At 50.5% G+C, this 14,118-nt stretch overlaps 2 protein-coding genes, 2 long non-coding RNA genes and 3 other non-coding genes across 7 annotated transcripts in view; 3 read left to right on the forward strand and 4 right to left on the reverse strand.

Annotated features, from left to right (window-relative positions):
- The window catches only part of shank1 (SH3 and multiple ankyrin repeat domains 1), a 32,563-nt gene extending 29,171 nt beyond the window's left edge, over positions 1–3,392 (forward strand). Inside the window, 3 exon segments of the mRNA XM_062484185.1 lie at positions 1–1,139; positions 2,027–2,911; positions 3,165–3,392. Coding sequence (XP_062340169.1) covers positions 1–1,139; positions 2,027–2,911; positions 3,165–3,252 — 2,112 coding nt within the window. The 3' untranslated portion in view covers positions 3,253–3,392.
- Positions 3,393–5,032: 1,640 nt separating this feature from the next.
- LOC134036933 (uncharacterized) lies at positions 5,033–6,212 on the forward strand. The gene is made up of 2 exons (XR_009932470.1): positions 5,033–5,201; positions 5,583–6,212. It is a non-coding gene; the product is annotated as an uncharacterized LOC134036933 (long non-coding RNA).
- A 2,563-nt stretch (positions 6,213–8,775) lies between these two features.
- On the reverse strand, positions 8,776–10,060 carry LOC134036914 (uncharacterized). The gene is made up of 4 exons (XR_009932461.1): positions 9,974–10,060; positions 9,481–9,526; positions 9,138–9,177; positions 8,776–8,947 (listed from the first exon to the last, which is right to left on the reverse strand). It is a non-coding gene; the product is annotated as an uncharacterized LOC134036914 (long non-coding RNA).
- On the reverse strand, positions 9,027–9,113 carry LOC134015961 (small nucleolar RNA SNORD88). The gene has a single exon (XR_009929337.1). It is a non-coding gene; the product is annotated as a small nucleolar RNA SNORD88 (small nucleolar RNA).
- LOC134015946 (small nucleolar RNA SNORD88) lies at positions 9,242–9,333 on the reverse strand. Its single transcript, XR_009929335.1, has one exon. It is a non-coding gene; the product is annotated as a small nucleolar RNA SNORD88 (small nucleolar RNA).
- On the reverse strand, positions 9,622–9,710 carry LOC134015936 (small nucleolar RNA SNORD88). Its single transcript, XR_009929331.1, has one exon. It is a non-coding gene; the product is annotated as a small nucleolar RNA SNORD88 (small nucleolar RNA).
- A 2,229-nt stretch (positions 10,061–12,289) lies between the features above and the next one.
- Positions 12,290–14,118, forward strand: part of si:ch211-51c14.1 (protein kinase C and casein kinase substrate in neurons protein 3) — a gene marked incomplete at its 3' end in the record, with an annotated part of 6,921 nt that continues 5,092 nt past the window's right edge. Inside the window, 1 exon segment of the mRNA XM_062484198.1 lies at positions 12,290–12,340.

Below are 14,118 nucleotides of genomic sequence, written 5' to 3' on the forward strand. Positions count from 1 at the left end.
CTCCCCCCCCCGCCCCCGCCGCCCTCCCACAGAGAAGCGTTCCCGGGGTCTTACCCGCCCCAGCCCTCCCCCCAGGCGGGGGACTCCACCGCCTCCAGCCTCACCTCCTACGACAGCGAGGTGGCCAACCTCACCCAGTCGGCCCCCTCCCCCTCCCTAACCTCCCCTAACCCCCAGCCCCCGCACTCCCCCTCCAACCTCCAACCCACCTCTCTGACAGGACCCCCGCCTCCCCCCTCCGTCTCCCCCCCGCCTCCCCCCACCTCCTATCACAGACCCTTCCTCCTATCCCACTCCCACCACCTCTACAACAGCACCCCCAACCCTGGCCGCTCTTCCCCCACCCCTCCCCCCCACTCCGTCGCACCTCCTCCGGCTTACCGCAGCACCCCCTCGTCCTCCACCCCCCTCCGCGGCTCCTCCTCCACCACCACCTCCGCCCCCAGGGGGGCGCACCACCCTCCGGCCGGCAAGACAGGGGAGTCCCAGGAGACGGTGGTGGACTCTGGCATCGAGGAGCTGGACAGCCGCAGTAGCAGCGACCACCACCTGGACCGCATCCTGGCCCTGAGCGGGGCCGGGGCCGGGGCCGGGGACAGGCAGGAGAGAGCGGGAGGAGGGGGAGGAGACAGGACAGGACAGGGGGATCTCCTGGAGTCGTACATGAGCTACCTGGACGGACAGACGTTTGAGATGCACAACGCCACCGCCTCCACGTACCCCAAGAGCCAGCGCTTCAGGGAGGGCGGCCGGCAGACAGACCTCCGCAGGCAGACCAGCACCGCCCCGCCCTCCTTCCTCTCCCACAGGCGCAGGGAGGAGGACGAGGAGGAGGGGGAGGACGAGGAGGGGGAGGACGAGGATGAGGGAGTAAGGGACGGCTACAGAATGAGAGACAGACAGAACTTGGGGAGGCCCGCCTCCCCCTACCTGGAGCGCCCCCGCACCCCTGAGGTGAAGCCTCTGTGGGGGGACAGCCAGGGGGGCAGCGAGGGAGGGGGGCAGGCCTACCTGGAGGGGAGGAAGGTGTACCCGCCGGCCTCCAGCATGAAGCCCAGCATCATCACTGAGCTCAACAGCAAGCTGCAGCAGAGAGGGAAGGAGAACTGGAGCAGCCAGCGACCCCTCGGCAGACACAGGTACACAGCCAGACATGCAGCCTGGGATAGAGATGCTTCCTAGTGGCGCCACGCTTGTGTCGGTTTTGTACTCGTCCATGATGTTCAGCACTTGTGCTTGTTTCACCTGTGTGTGAAAGGAGTGGAGGTGTGAATGGTGTGGTGATGAATGTGCCGGTCGTTCGATCCCGGCAGTGTAGTGTTTGGTCATGGTGTGCCGTCTACACTGTGTGAACTTGTTTGATATCTTCTGCTTCTCCTCCATCCCACGTCTGTCTTTCGCCCAGCAGAAACAGGTAATGCCACTTCTCTCTCGTCTTTCCATCTCCACCATCCGTCACACCAAACATAAAACATGGACACCATCTTGAATTTACACCGGGGGGGTTTTCCGACAGTAAGAGAGGAAAAGGGGGTCAGTTTTAACTCTACTCAGCATTTCATAAAGACTGCAGATTTACTCCCTCTCTCGCATAATATCCTGAAATTGTTAACAGTGCGATATCTATCATCTTAACTGATCCATCATCTCAGAACTGCCAACAGCTGGTAAATTGTGGGTGGAAATGTTTGATGAAGAGCTTCTCAGGGTGCAGGGTGTGTGTGTGTACAGTCAGACAGCTTCTCAGGGTGCAGGGTGTGTGTGTGTACAGTCAGACAGCTTCTCAGGGTGCAGGGTGTGTGTGTGTACAGTCAGACAGCTTCTCAGGGTGCAGGGTGTGTGTGTGTACAGTCAGACAGCTTCTCAGGGTGCAGGGTGTGTGTGTGTACAGTCAGACAGCTTCTCAGGGTGCAGGGTGTGTGTGTGTACAGTCAGACAGCTTCTCAGGGTGCAGGGTGTGTGTGTGTACAGTCAGACAGCCTCTCGTCTCTGTCCATGAGATATAACTGCCTGTTCTCCTCTGCAGGTTCTCCGAAGACACATCTGCTCTGAGTCCTCCCTCTGCTCGCTCACAGTCCCCCTCCCCCGTGTCCCACTCCCAGCCCGCCCTCTCCCCCTCCCCCACCCCCACCTCCCAGTACCCCAACTGGACCCGCTCCCCGTCCCCCCAGCCCCCCGTGGCCCCCCAGCCCCCCCGCTCCCACTCGCCCCTGTCCCCATCCTACTCCCCCTACCCCACCTCCCCCAAACACCGCCCGGTCTACCGCACCAAAGCCCTGGAGTTCCAGTTCATCCCCAGTCGGGAGTCCAGGAAGGCCGAGTCGCACCACCTCCAGCGCCGCCGGGCCCCCAGCCCCCTCATCTCCCCCTCGGAGAGGCCCAAGGTGGGCCCCCCTCGCCCCTCGTCCCTGCCTCTCCTGCCCACCACGCCCTTCTACAGCAGCCTGTACGAGCTCCGCGGCTCCGTCACCCCTCCTTCCCCCGCCAACCCCTTGGGGGACCCCTACTTCTCCCCCTCCCCTCCCCTCTTCGCCCCCTCGGGCGCCCCTCCTCCCCCCAGCTCCTCTCTGGTGGTGTCCCGTTCACTGTCCCCCACCCACTTCCTGTCCGGGACGTCCCCCCCGCCCCTCCACCCCCTCCCCCCTCCCCCCTGCCTGAGCTACCCCCACCTCCCTCCCCCGTCGCCCACCAAGCCTTTTGCCTCCAAGCCGCTGCCCTACTGGACGAAATACGACGTGGCTGATTGGCTGGGCTACCTGAACCTAGGGGAGCACAGGGAGCGTTTCCTGGACAACGAGATCGACGGCACACACCTGCCCTCGCTCACCAAGGAGGACTACCTGGACCTGGGTGTGACCAGAGTGGGCCACCGCATGAACATCGAGCGCGCCCTCAGGAGGGTGATGGACAGGTAGGACCGAGACCACACTCACCGACCCCCGACGGCGCAAAACTTAAACCCTCCCCGTCGTGTTTCTAACCCTGTGATGGTCCCTCTCCCTGAACGCATGACCCTCAGGCAGCATGAACGCTGAGGCGGACCGGCCTCCGTGATTGGCTCCCGCGCTGAACGCTCACGCCGTGATTGGCTCCCGCGCTGAACGTTCACGCCGTGATTGGCTCCCGCGCTGAACGTTCTGTCTCCGCTCTTGTTTTATCCCAAGGGTTTCTAGCAGCCCCTTCCCCATCTCCGCCCTGTCACCCCGGAACGGACGGATAGAGAGGAGGAGGGATGACGAGAGCCGCAGCTGAAGAGGCAGAGAGAGAGAGAGAGAGAGAGAGAGAGAGAGAGAGAGAGAGAGAGAGAGAGAGAGAGAGAGAGAGAGAGAGAGAGAGAGAGAGAGAGAGAGAGAGAGAGAGAGAGAGAGAGAGAGAGAGAGAGAGAGAGAGAGAGAGAGAGAGAGAAGGGGGGATGGAGTCAATGAGGGAAGAGGACACAACTGCTGCTATCCTGTGGTGACTTCACACAACAAATGAGGAAGAGACTAAACTTTCTGGGGGTGGGGGGGGGGAGGAGGGGGAACATCACTGGGGAGACGTGAGCAGGGGGGTGAAGACGTGAGCAGGGGGGTGGAGACGAGAGCAGGGGGGTGGAGACGAGAGCAGGGGGGTGGAGACGAGAGCAGGGGGGTGAAGACGTGAGCAGGGGGGTGGAGACGAGAGCAGGGGGGTGGAGACGAGAGCAGGGGGGTGGAGACGAGAGCAGGGGGGTGGAGACGTGAGCAGGGGGGTGGAGACGAGAGCAGGGGGGTGGAGACGTGAGCAGGGGGGTGGAGACGTGAGCAGGGGGGTGGAGACGAGAGCAGGGGGGTGGAGACGAGAGCAGGGGGGTGGAGACGTGAGCAGGGGGGTGGAGACGAGAGCAGGGGGGTGGAGACGTGAGCAGGGGGGTGGAGACGAGAGCAGGGGGGTGGAGACGAGAGCAGGGGGGTGGAGACGAGAGCAGGGGGGTGGAGACGTGAGCAGGGGGGTGAAGACGTGAGCAGGGGGGTGGAGACGTGAGCAGGGGGGTGGAGACGAGAGCAGGGGGGTGGAGACGAGAGCAGGGGGGTGGAGACGTGAGCAGGGGGGTGAAGACGTGAGCAGGGGGGTGGAGACGTGAGCAGGGGGGTGAAGACGTGAGCAGGGGGGTGGAGACGAGAGCAGGGGGGTGGAGACGAGAGCAGGGGGGTGGAGACGAGAGCAGGGGGGTGGAGACGAGAGCAGGGGGGTGGAGACGAGAGCAGGGGGGTGGAGACGTGAGCAGGGGGGTGGAGACGTGAGCAGGGGGGTGGAGACGTGAGCAGGGGGGTGGAGACGAGAGCAGGGGGGTGGAGACGAGAGCAGGGGGGTGGAGACGTGAGCAGGGGGGTGGAGACGAGAGCAGGGGGGTGGAGACGAGAGCAGGGGGGTGGAGAAGGGCTGACGATCCATGGAAACACACACACCCTCCACCTACACACACACCCTCCACCTACACACACACCCTCCACCTACACACACACCCTCCACCTACACACACACCCTCCACATACACACACATCCTCCACATACACACACACCCTCCACATACACACACACAACCCCACCCACTCACACACATGCACGCACGCACATACACACACACAATAATACTCTTCCCTGCAAACAGTACACACTATGAAAACAGACAGTAGAGACTGAGGCAAAACATATTATACTGACAGCAAAAAAAGTGTGAAAACTGAGCCAAATAAGTTAAGACCTACCATCTGAAGAAGAGTGTTACTTTATTCAGCTGGGCAGCTTTCCATGTTGCTGAGTCATGAGGAGAATAGTTCTTGTTAACGCTTGTTTTTGTTCTTTTTCTAGAAGCCATCTTGTTTGAGTTCTCGCTCCTGGGGGGAGGGGGGGAGGAGGGAGGAGGGGAGGGAGGGAGGGAGGAGGAGGAGGAGAGAGAGAAGAGATCTTACAGAGATAAATCTATTGTCACTGGTGGATCTGTACATGATCTTACAGAGAGAAATCTATCATCACTGGTGGATCTGTAAGAGATCTTACAGAGAAATCTATCATCACTGGTGGATCTGTAAGAGATCTTACAGAGATCACTGGTGGATCTGTAAGAGATGTTACAGAGAGAAATCTATCATCACTGGTGGATCTGTAAGAGATGTTACAGAGAGAAATCTATCATCACTGGTGGATCTGTAAGAGATCTTACAGAGATCACTGGTGGATCTGTAAGAGATGTTACAGAGATCACTGGTGGATCTGTAAGAGATCTTACAGAGATCACTGGTGGATCTGTAAGAGATGTTACAGAGATCACTGGTGGATCTGTAAGAGATGTTACAGAGATCACTGGTGGATCTGTAAGAGATGTTACAGAGATCACTGGTGGATCTGTAAGAGATGTTACAGAGATCACTGGTGGATCTGTAAGAGATGTTACAGAGATCACTGGTGGATCTGTAAGAGATGTTACAGAGATCACTGGTGGATCTGTAAGAGATCTTACAGAGATCACTGGTGGATCTGTAAGAGATGTTACAGAGATCACTGGTGGATCTGTAAGAGATGTTACAGAGATCACTGGTGGATCTGTAAGAGATGTTACAGAGATCACTGGTGGATCTGTAAGAGATGTTACAGAGAGGGCTCTTTCTCTGAGAACAGGGCCAGTCCTGTCTGGATGACTGTGCTTCCCTGTTGAGAGGGTGCTGCTCCCAGTGCGGCCTGGTCACCAGGACCTTCAGCATTGTATTTTTCTCTAGCTTCTTGATAATCTCAAGTCTTATAACGGCATACCTGTATATACAGACTGGTCACTGTATTACACATCTGTAGCAAAAATAAGTGCCCAGACCAACAGCATAGAAAATGAAAACTCACATAGACACGCATACACACACACACACACACACACACACAACAACACACACAAACATATCACTATGGAAACAACAGTGCGCGCACATGCACTCATGCATACCCACAAGCATCCGTCTATGTTTGTGTTAGAATCAATGGGACACCTTAAATATACAGTATACACTATGTTTGGATCCTAGACTTAACAGTACACAAAAGAGGACTTTCGGTCGTCAAGGAAACATGTTACACGACACTGAAAACAGAACTTCTCTGAAGATTTAATCAATTTACTCTGAAAGACTTCTTGGATATTGAAACAACTGTTCTACAACTGTCCTAATGTTCTCTGTCCGAACGAGAGACAGAAAAGGAGAGGGGAGGAGGACAAACTGCCAAATCTCCCTCTTCCCCAACCAACCCCCCCCCCCCATCTCCTTCCACAAACTGCGCTCTCTCTACAGAACCTTCTGAGGATGTGAGGGACTAACACCCAAATCACTGGGACTGGAGAGATATGCTAACAGCCGTTTTAATACTGATTGTTCTTACAACAATTTTTAAACTTTAAATGGGTCTGGAATACAGCTACTGATAAGAGAAGAATTGTTACCATTATCATTAGTATCGTCGTCCTTATTGTTATGACTGCATCTGCTAGGAGCTGTAGTTCCCTGCTCGCCTCCCCTGATGACATGGCGCTGTTGAGCATGTTATCGTTTCATCAACGCAATCCATTAATGCTGTCATGTGCAAATACCACATATTAATATCTTTACATGATCTTATAAAGGTAAAAATACAGAAGGACAAGGTCTTATATGTCACTATATGAAACGCAATCACACAATATTTAATCAAAAATAACCAGTGCAGAAGGATAGTACTGTAGCTTAAAGCTGACTAGTTTAAGGCAGTTGAATGTCCTTGCAAGGGACACAGGCTTCAAAGTAAAAGTGTGTTTTTATGAGTTAAATAGTTTGCTAGATGTCATAGATGACATGCTTCTTGTGAAGTGGAGATATAGAGCAAATACTGTTTATTTCTACTTCTGTGGTGATTGTGAAACATCAAAATCATGAGATGCGATTTATAAAAGTTTCCTTTTCCGAGAGAACAGATCTGTTGTATCTCCTCAGTGAGCAGTATCTCCTCACCTGTGAGCAGTATCTCCTCACCTGTGGGCAGTATCTCCTCACCTGTGGGCAGTATCTCCTCACCTGTGGGCAGTATCTCCTCACCTGTGAGCAGTATCTCCTCACCTGTGAGCAGTATCTCCTCACCTGTGAGCAGTATCTCCTCACCTGTGGGCAGTATCTCCTCACCTGTGAGCAGTATCTCCTCACCTGTGGGCAGTATCTCCTCACCTGTGGGCAGTATCTCCTCACCTGTGAGCAGTATCTCCTCACCTGTGAGCAGTATCTCCTCACCTGTGGGCAGTATCTCCTCACCTGTGGGCAGTATTTCCTCACCTGTGAGCAGTATCTCCTCACCTGTGGGCAGTATCTCCTCACCTGTGGGCAGTATCTCCTCACCTGTGAGCAGTATCTCCTCACCTGTGAGCAGTATCTCCTCACCTGTGGGCAGTATCTCCTCAGTGTGCAGGAATATCTCACTCTCATCCACTCACCATCTCTTGGATTTAAGAACTGTGAACATAATAATAATCATGCTCCTTCCACACATGGCACTTTACATTATGCAGGAACTGAAAGGTAACTTGATTGGGGAGAACGCCAAATCAATAGCTTTTGGAAAATCTCTGTATTTCTGTATCACATTCATGCCAAAACTTTCAGTTTCCCAGACATGGATTAAACCTAGTCCTTGACTAAAACCCTCTTCAGTCAAGATCTTCATTGAAGTTTTCTTACTTTAAGACTTGGCTTAATCCATGTCTAGGGAACTGGGCCTAGAACTTTCCATGATCCCTAAAAGGGCATTGCTTCACTGTCCCATAGTCCTACTACTGTTGCTGAACTCAAATATAAGGGCTCTTCCATGACCTCCCTCTGCTTAAAAACACCCCGCCCCCACTCTCTCTCTCACCGTCTCTCCCTCCTTCCCTCCTCTCTCACCTAGGAGTCCTGAAGCATGCCTCATGTCTTGGTTCATATCGCATGAACGCTGTCACCGTTTTACATCTTCCACTCACGTCTTCTTTTGACAGCGTAAAAGTGGGGACTTCAGATCAGAATGCTGTACATTCACACCGGCAGTTTCCTCTGCGGATTCAGTGGTTTCCACATCCGCCAGGACCATAACTACACTTATGCAAGTGATATAGCAATAAGGACGATGACAATCACGCTCATCCTAATTATGGTTTAAGATGTGTATACAAAAAAACTAAAGTTCTAAAGAATCTCTGTCTTCCAAATAATGTTTATCATGAAAAAGGTACAATTTACGTTATTTAGCTGAAGTGCTTTCTATACAGCCCTTCTCGTTCCCCCACCCTCCAATCTCCTTCCAACACAACTGTGTGCGTCACATGTTTTAGTATCACAACCTCAGACAGCAGCAGCAATGTGCCAACAGGCCACATGTTTATACAGCTTATCCTCACTGCATTAGTTATCAATGTTCATCTAAAGGCTTCATCAACTCTTCTGGTTTGACCCCAGTTTATTTGAGTGGACAAATGTGCAAGACTTTCCCCATCTCAGCCGCGTCATGTGACAGAGACATGCGCGGTTCTGGAGACATGCACCACTCTGAAGGAATTGGTCTGGCTGTATAGAAAGCATCTTGTTTACGTTTAAGAGATCTTTTAAAAATGAAAATATGAACAGATGAGCTTACTTACAGAATATATATGTATATTTTATATACATATACACACACATTCATATAAATATATGAATTTCAAATGTTTTAAGAGATGAATAATAAATTGTTAGAATTATAATAAAGATGCAGAAATACAAGTACAGTGTTGCGTCTCATTTAGAACTCTTTATTTAATTTTCAATGACAAATCTCAAGGTGTTCAGTACATAGTTTGACCAGTCATAGGACATCATATGTTGTGCATTAACTTCTCTGAAGCAAGGCCAGCTTCTAGACCAGGTGGCTGTCTCACTCCAGGAACACACAACACCACATACCTTACCTGCAGAAGAAGAAAAGAGGTTAAAAAAGATTCAGAGGAAGGAATTACATAAACCACCTCAAAAGGTTTTGATTTCAAAGGTCTCCTCAGGGTCTGCCTTGTCAAGGGCAAAGCTGCACTTCGTCGTCATGCTATCAGAGCCCAGTGCTGAACATCACAGGAGCGACAGGTGGGAGCAGGTGAAACTCACCTGATAAGAGAACAGCTGGACAACAGCTCCAACACCATCTCTGAAAGACACAGGGGCGAGATTAACACAGCTGCGACCACACCACCCAGACCTCAGCACGGTAACCTCTCCTCAGACTCCGGCTTGTCAGGGCCGGAGATGCACGTTGTCGCCACGGTAATTCAGAGCCCAGTGCAGTACATCATTGATGGAGAAGGCAACTTTGATTCCAATTGATTTAGTCCGGTAAATAACATACTAGTTTAGTTGTACTCATCAGAATAATTTGAAAGTGTACCACACAGACGTTTCTGATTATTGGTTTATAGCTACATCTAGTGGTTAATGGGGGTCATGTTTCTACCTGATCTGGTTTCCTGGCGAACTCCCGTTTGCTACACCGGCAACATCTGAAAAGGGAAAACAAAGTACGGCATGTATGGCATTCTCAATGCGTTATGAATTTCCTTTGCCAGCCGATTCGCTAGATTAGCATAGCGTTTAGCGTGTCCTCAGACTCTGGCTTGTCACGGCCAGAGATGCACTTTGTCGCCACAGTAATTCAGAGCCCAGTGCAGAACATCACGGGACTCATGCACACAACGCGTTAAAGATCATTGTTACTACATGTATTGTTACTACATGTGACTTCAGAGGGGCTAGCTGGCTCGAATAATTAAGATTTAGACAGGACCGTAGACATAGTTCAAGCCAGCTAGCCAACTGGCTAGGTAACGAACTGGTTAAATTCGATAATAAATAACGTTTTGTAGCGAGATTAATGAGAGCAAATCACAGCACCAGTAGGTAAACAATAACTACGGATACACTGAATTAAAGACCGCAGTTCATTCTACCTTCTAAAGGAATCTTCACATGGAACACACTGGAAGTTGGACGCACACGTGTCCAGCCTGCCGTAGTTAGCTAAGGAAGAAAGGCCGTACAACAAAGATGGCCGATTTTATACGACAGTTTCTAAGAAGGACCCTACTGCTGTCTATAACGGTCGCCTTACCAAAAATATTTATTTTCTCCCACATATTTGGCTAATAATTAGAAACTTAACACGTACAGAAATTAACCAGGCCACTGCATACATTTAAGCATTAAACTCTTTATGCATCCAATTGTATTTTTCCAAATGTCACCACCTTGTAATTTCAAGGGTGTTTGAATAATTTGTTTGGTCGTTGACATGACTCACGCAGCCTTCCTTGTTTTTAACGAGGTGGTGGCGGGCACCACACAATACAGAGTCTGACTCACAGTTTCAGCTGTTTTATTCGTGAAATGACATGTCCTGACAAGGCAGAGCCCACAAGTGTTGCATAGCTAGGCATGAGGTAACTAGGAATGTGCTCTTGAGTATGGCTCCCCTGTTCAAAGTTGCCCAGCTTCTCTCTCTCTCTCTCTCTCTCTCTCTCTCTCTCTCTCTCTCTCTCTCTCTCTCTCTCTCTCTCTCTCTCTCTCTCTCTCTCTCCACTAACACACGTAGAATGTCCACCGGATGTCGCAGCCAGCTGTGGCAGACCCCCTGGGGAGCGAGGGAGGGAGAGAGAGAGAGAGAAAGAGAGAGAGAGAGAGAGAGGGAGAGAGAGAGAGGGAGGGAGAGGGAGAGAGAGAGAGGGAGGGAGAGAGAGGGAGAGAAGAGAGGGTGGGATAGAGGGAGAGAGCGAGAGGAGAGAGAGAGAGAAGAGAGGGAGAGGAGAGAGGGAGGGAGAGAAGAAAGGGAGAGGAGAGAGATTGAGAGAGGGAGGCTGGTGTTTCACTTATCTCAACCGAGGAGTCTGAGTGATTTTTGGGGGAGTTTTCAGTAAATAATATAAAATGATAAAATGACTGTATTCACAGATTGTTCATAACATTTTCATTATTTGCACACATTTTTATTGATGTTGGTGACTAGACCAAACACTTTAAGCCACAACAGTCATCTTCACTTCATTGAGAGTAGAAGAGACAGGAAGAGAGGGAGGGATAGAGAGAGAGAGAGAGAGAGAGAGAGAGAGAGGGAGAGAGAGGGAGGGGAACCGTCCAGTGGTGAGGTGTGGGGCAAGAGAATTACTTTCCTGCAGCTGTTTTGGAGAGAGCCAGAGAGAGCGGGGGAGAGCAGAGAAAGGGGGAAATACAGACTCCTCTGGCTCTGAAAGTAGAGAGAGAGAGAAGAGAACCGAGAGCTGGAGCACGGCAAAGTCCTGGAAAAGAAGGAGACACCGCAGGACTGTGACAGAGACGAGAGAAGAGAGAAACGCAGAGAAAACAAAACCAAGCACAGAGGGAGGACCAACAGTTGCCGAGTGAGAGGTAGTAAACTTGATTCTGTCCCGAGCTCATACGGTAGCTTCTACAGCTGGACTGAAACAAATCTATTCCTGTTGTATGCGTTCATGTGGCGCTATATATCTCCTCTAGGCACGGGCTTATGTGCTGAGGTATGTGTGACAGTCATATTGGGGTTAGGGGGAGGAGAGAATGTGTTGCAGAGGGGGTGAGGGGGACATGGCTGGGAGCAGAGGAGAGGGGGGGAGAAGGGGGGACCAGGGGAGAGAAAGCCGGCGGTTAGGGTTTGGATCTGTTTTTCATCGATAGCTTTGAAAGTTAGTTCAGAAAACTTTTTTTTCTGGGCGGGAGATTCTCGAGTGCGCTCTGCTGCTGTGGGCCATCTTCAGGAAGACAGTTTGGGTTTTTCCTGATCTGCCTACGGGGCTTCTGTCACTGAAAACATCCATATTTGGAGGCTCAGATTGTTTCAAACCCGTGCCAGTTGAAGATGGTAAGTGATGCAAGCGCTGTACTCATCTTTGGTTTATATAATAACTTCTACAGTAACACTTTTCACTGGCTGGAAACAGGCATCACTTGATCTCTGCTTTAGATTAGTACTATTGTTAGGATTGACTGAAGTTATTTCTGAGATCAAAGGTCAATCTTATGGAATGTTGGAAAATACCAGGGGGAATGAAGAACATATATCTAATGCTGTGAAATCAGGGAGAGGTACTGTCATCGCTCTCTCTCTCTCTCTCTCTCTCTCTCTCTCTCTCTCTCTCTCTCTCTCTCTCTCTCTCTCTCTCTCTCTCTCTCTCTCACTCTGTCTAAGTCTCTCTCTCTTTCTCTGTCTGTCTCTCTTTCATTCTCTTTTCATCCTGTCGCTCCAGTCCTGGGGGGAGATGGGAGACCAGAGATGGGACAGGAAGTAGGAGTCAGAGGTTAACAAGGAGGTGATTAATTCTACTTCTTGCCCCCTGTAACGTGTAAAGAAACTGAGGACCCAGAGAGGGAGAGAGAGACACAGAGAGAGAGAGAGAGAGAGAGAGAGAGAGAGAGAGGGAGAGAGAGAGACACAGAGAGAGAGGGAGAGAGGGAGAGAGAGACACAGAGAGAGAGGGAAAGAGGGAGAGAGAGACACAGAGAGAGAGAGAGAGAGAGAGAGAGAGAGAGAGAGAGAGAGAGAGAGAGAGAGAGAGAGGGGGATGGAGCTAAAAGACGAGTGTGTGCTCTCCTCTTCTCCCCTGCACTGGTCTTGTGACAGAGGGGGTTCTCCTCTCCTCCTCTCTCCTCTCCTCCTCTCTCCTCTCCTCCTCTCTCCTCTCCTCTCAGTGCCCGAGGAGGGTTTTGCTGGTGAGCGTGTTGGGATCATGTGGGTGTCCGTGTGTGTGACGGCTCTTTTGTGTGTCACCGAGCATGTGAGCCTAGCTCATGAATGTGTTTTTTTGCATGCAAATTTGTGTATGCGTGAGTGTGTGGGAGTGTGTGTGTGTGTCTGTTTTCAAAGGGGCAAGACAAGCCCACCAGAAGGGAACCAGGGAGAGAGAGTAGAGATGGGGTCGACCTTTACCCCCTGTTTATTTTAGGGAAGGCTCGAGTTTCAAGCTGGAAGGGGCATTCCGTCTCGGGTGAGAGCCTCACAGCAGAGTTAGCCTCCAGAGATCCTGTTTTACAACACCGTACTCTCTGCTGCTAATGCTTACACAGTATCAGACCTCCAGCAACAAAAAGCAGTCGTCTGACAGTTGAACATCAAAAATGAATAAATAGCTAAATATTTATAAATACTGTTGGTACATGATTATAAAAATTCTTCCTAAATGTAATATTACATTTAACCTTTAATTCATCATGACCGAAACGCCAATAGTTATGCTTGCCAGGTTGACGAAAGACCATTGGCCCAACTTGCATACGCCCACTTCAATCCACTATGCACGCATCACTTCCGCATTTTCCATAAGCCAAGTCAACAACTTCCGGTATCGAGCAGTTACGTTAGTTCTTAAACACAAAATGCATTTTTTTACGAGGAGTTCGGGTTGTCTTCCCAATATGACAATCAACGATGTATATAGGAATCTATGTTGCTGCCCTTCAAACAAGAGGGAAAAGGGGTTCAAATTGTAAGTTAAGAGCTACTGTACATCAACAATTGCGAAGGTAAGGTTTATCTAACTCACTAAAAGTAGCTAGCTAGGCTAGCTCTAGCTCTAGCTATCTAGGATTTGAGCAGTAACGTTAGCAAAAGTTTTTTTTTATTATCATAATTTACTCAATTATGTCAGCTTGCTTGCTAGTCGTTATTGTTAACTCACATAAACTTGTTCTGTATGGATACTGTAATGTAACATGTCTTTCTCTGTTTCTAACAAAAATCTGGTGACTGGAGAGATCTCCGTGAGGGCGACCTGTTATCGGTCGATGGAAAAAAGCTCGTACAATTCTCTTTACAATATGTGCTTACTGTGGCGCTGATGGACACTTTGTCTTCTTTGATCGCTCAAATACATTTAGCCATGAAAGGGAACTGTTTGGCTCTGTGGTGTTGTTAAACATGTTAAACATGTTAAACATGTTAAACATGCGTGAATTAATTGAACAGAAGTGTTGGGCTGCCGCTACTATATTTGAGCCAGGCAAAGTGGAAAAAGTCGTGAATGGCAGCTCTAAACTATTCAGCTTATATTCACCACATCACAGTAACATTATGGGCTGTAACTGTGCTGGT

Source organism: Osmerus eperlanus, chromosome 2 (genome assembly GCF_963692335.1).
Source record: "Osmerus eperlanus chromosome 2, fOsmEpe2.1, whole genome shotgun sequence".
Classification (NCBI taxonomy): Eukaryota; Metazoa; Chordata; class Actinopteri; order Osmeriformes; family Osmeridae; genus Osmerus; species Osmerus eperlanus.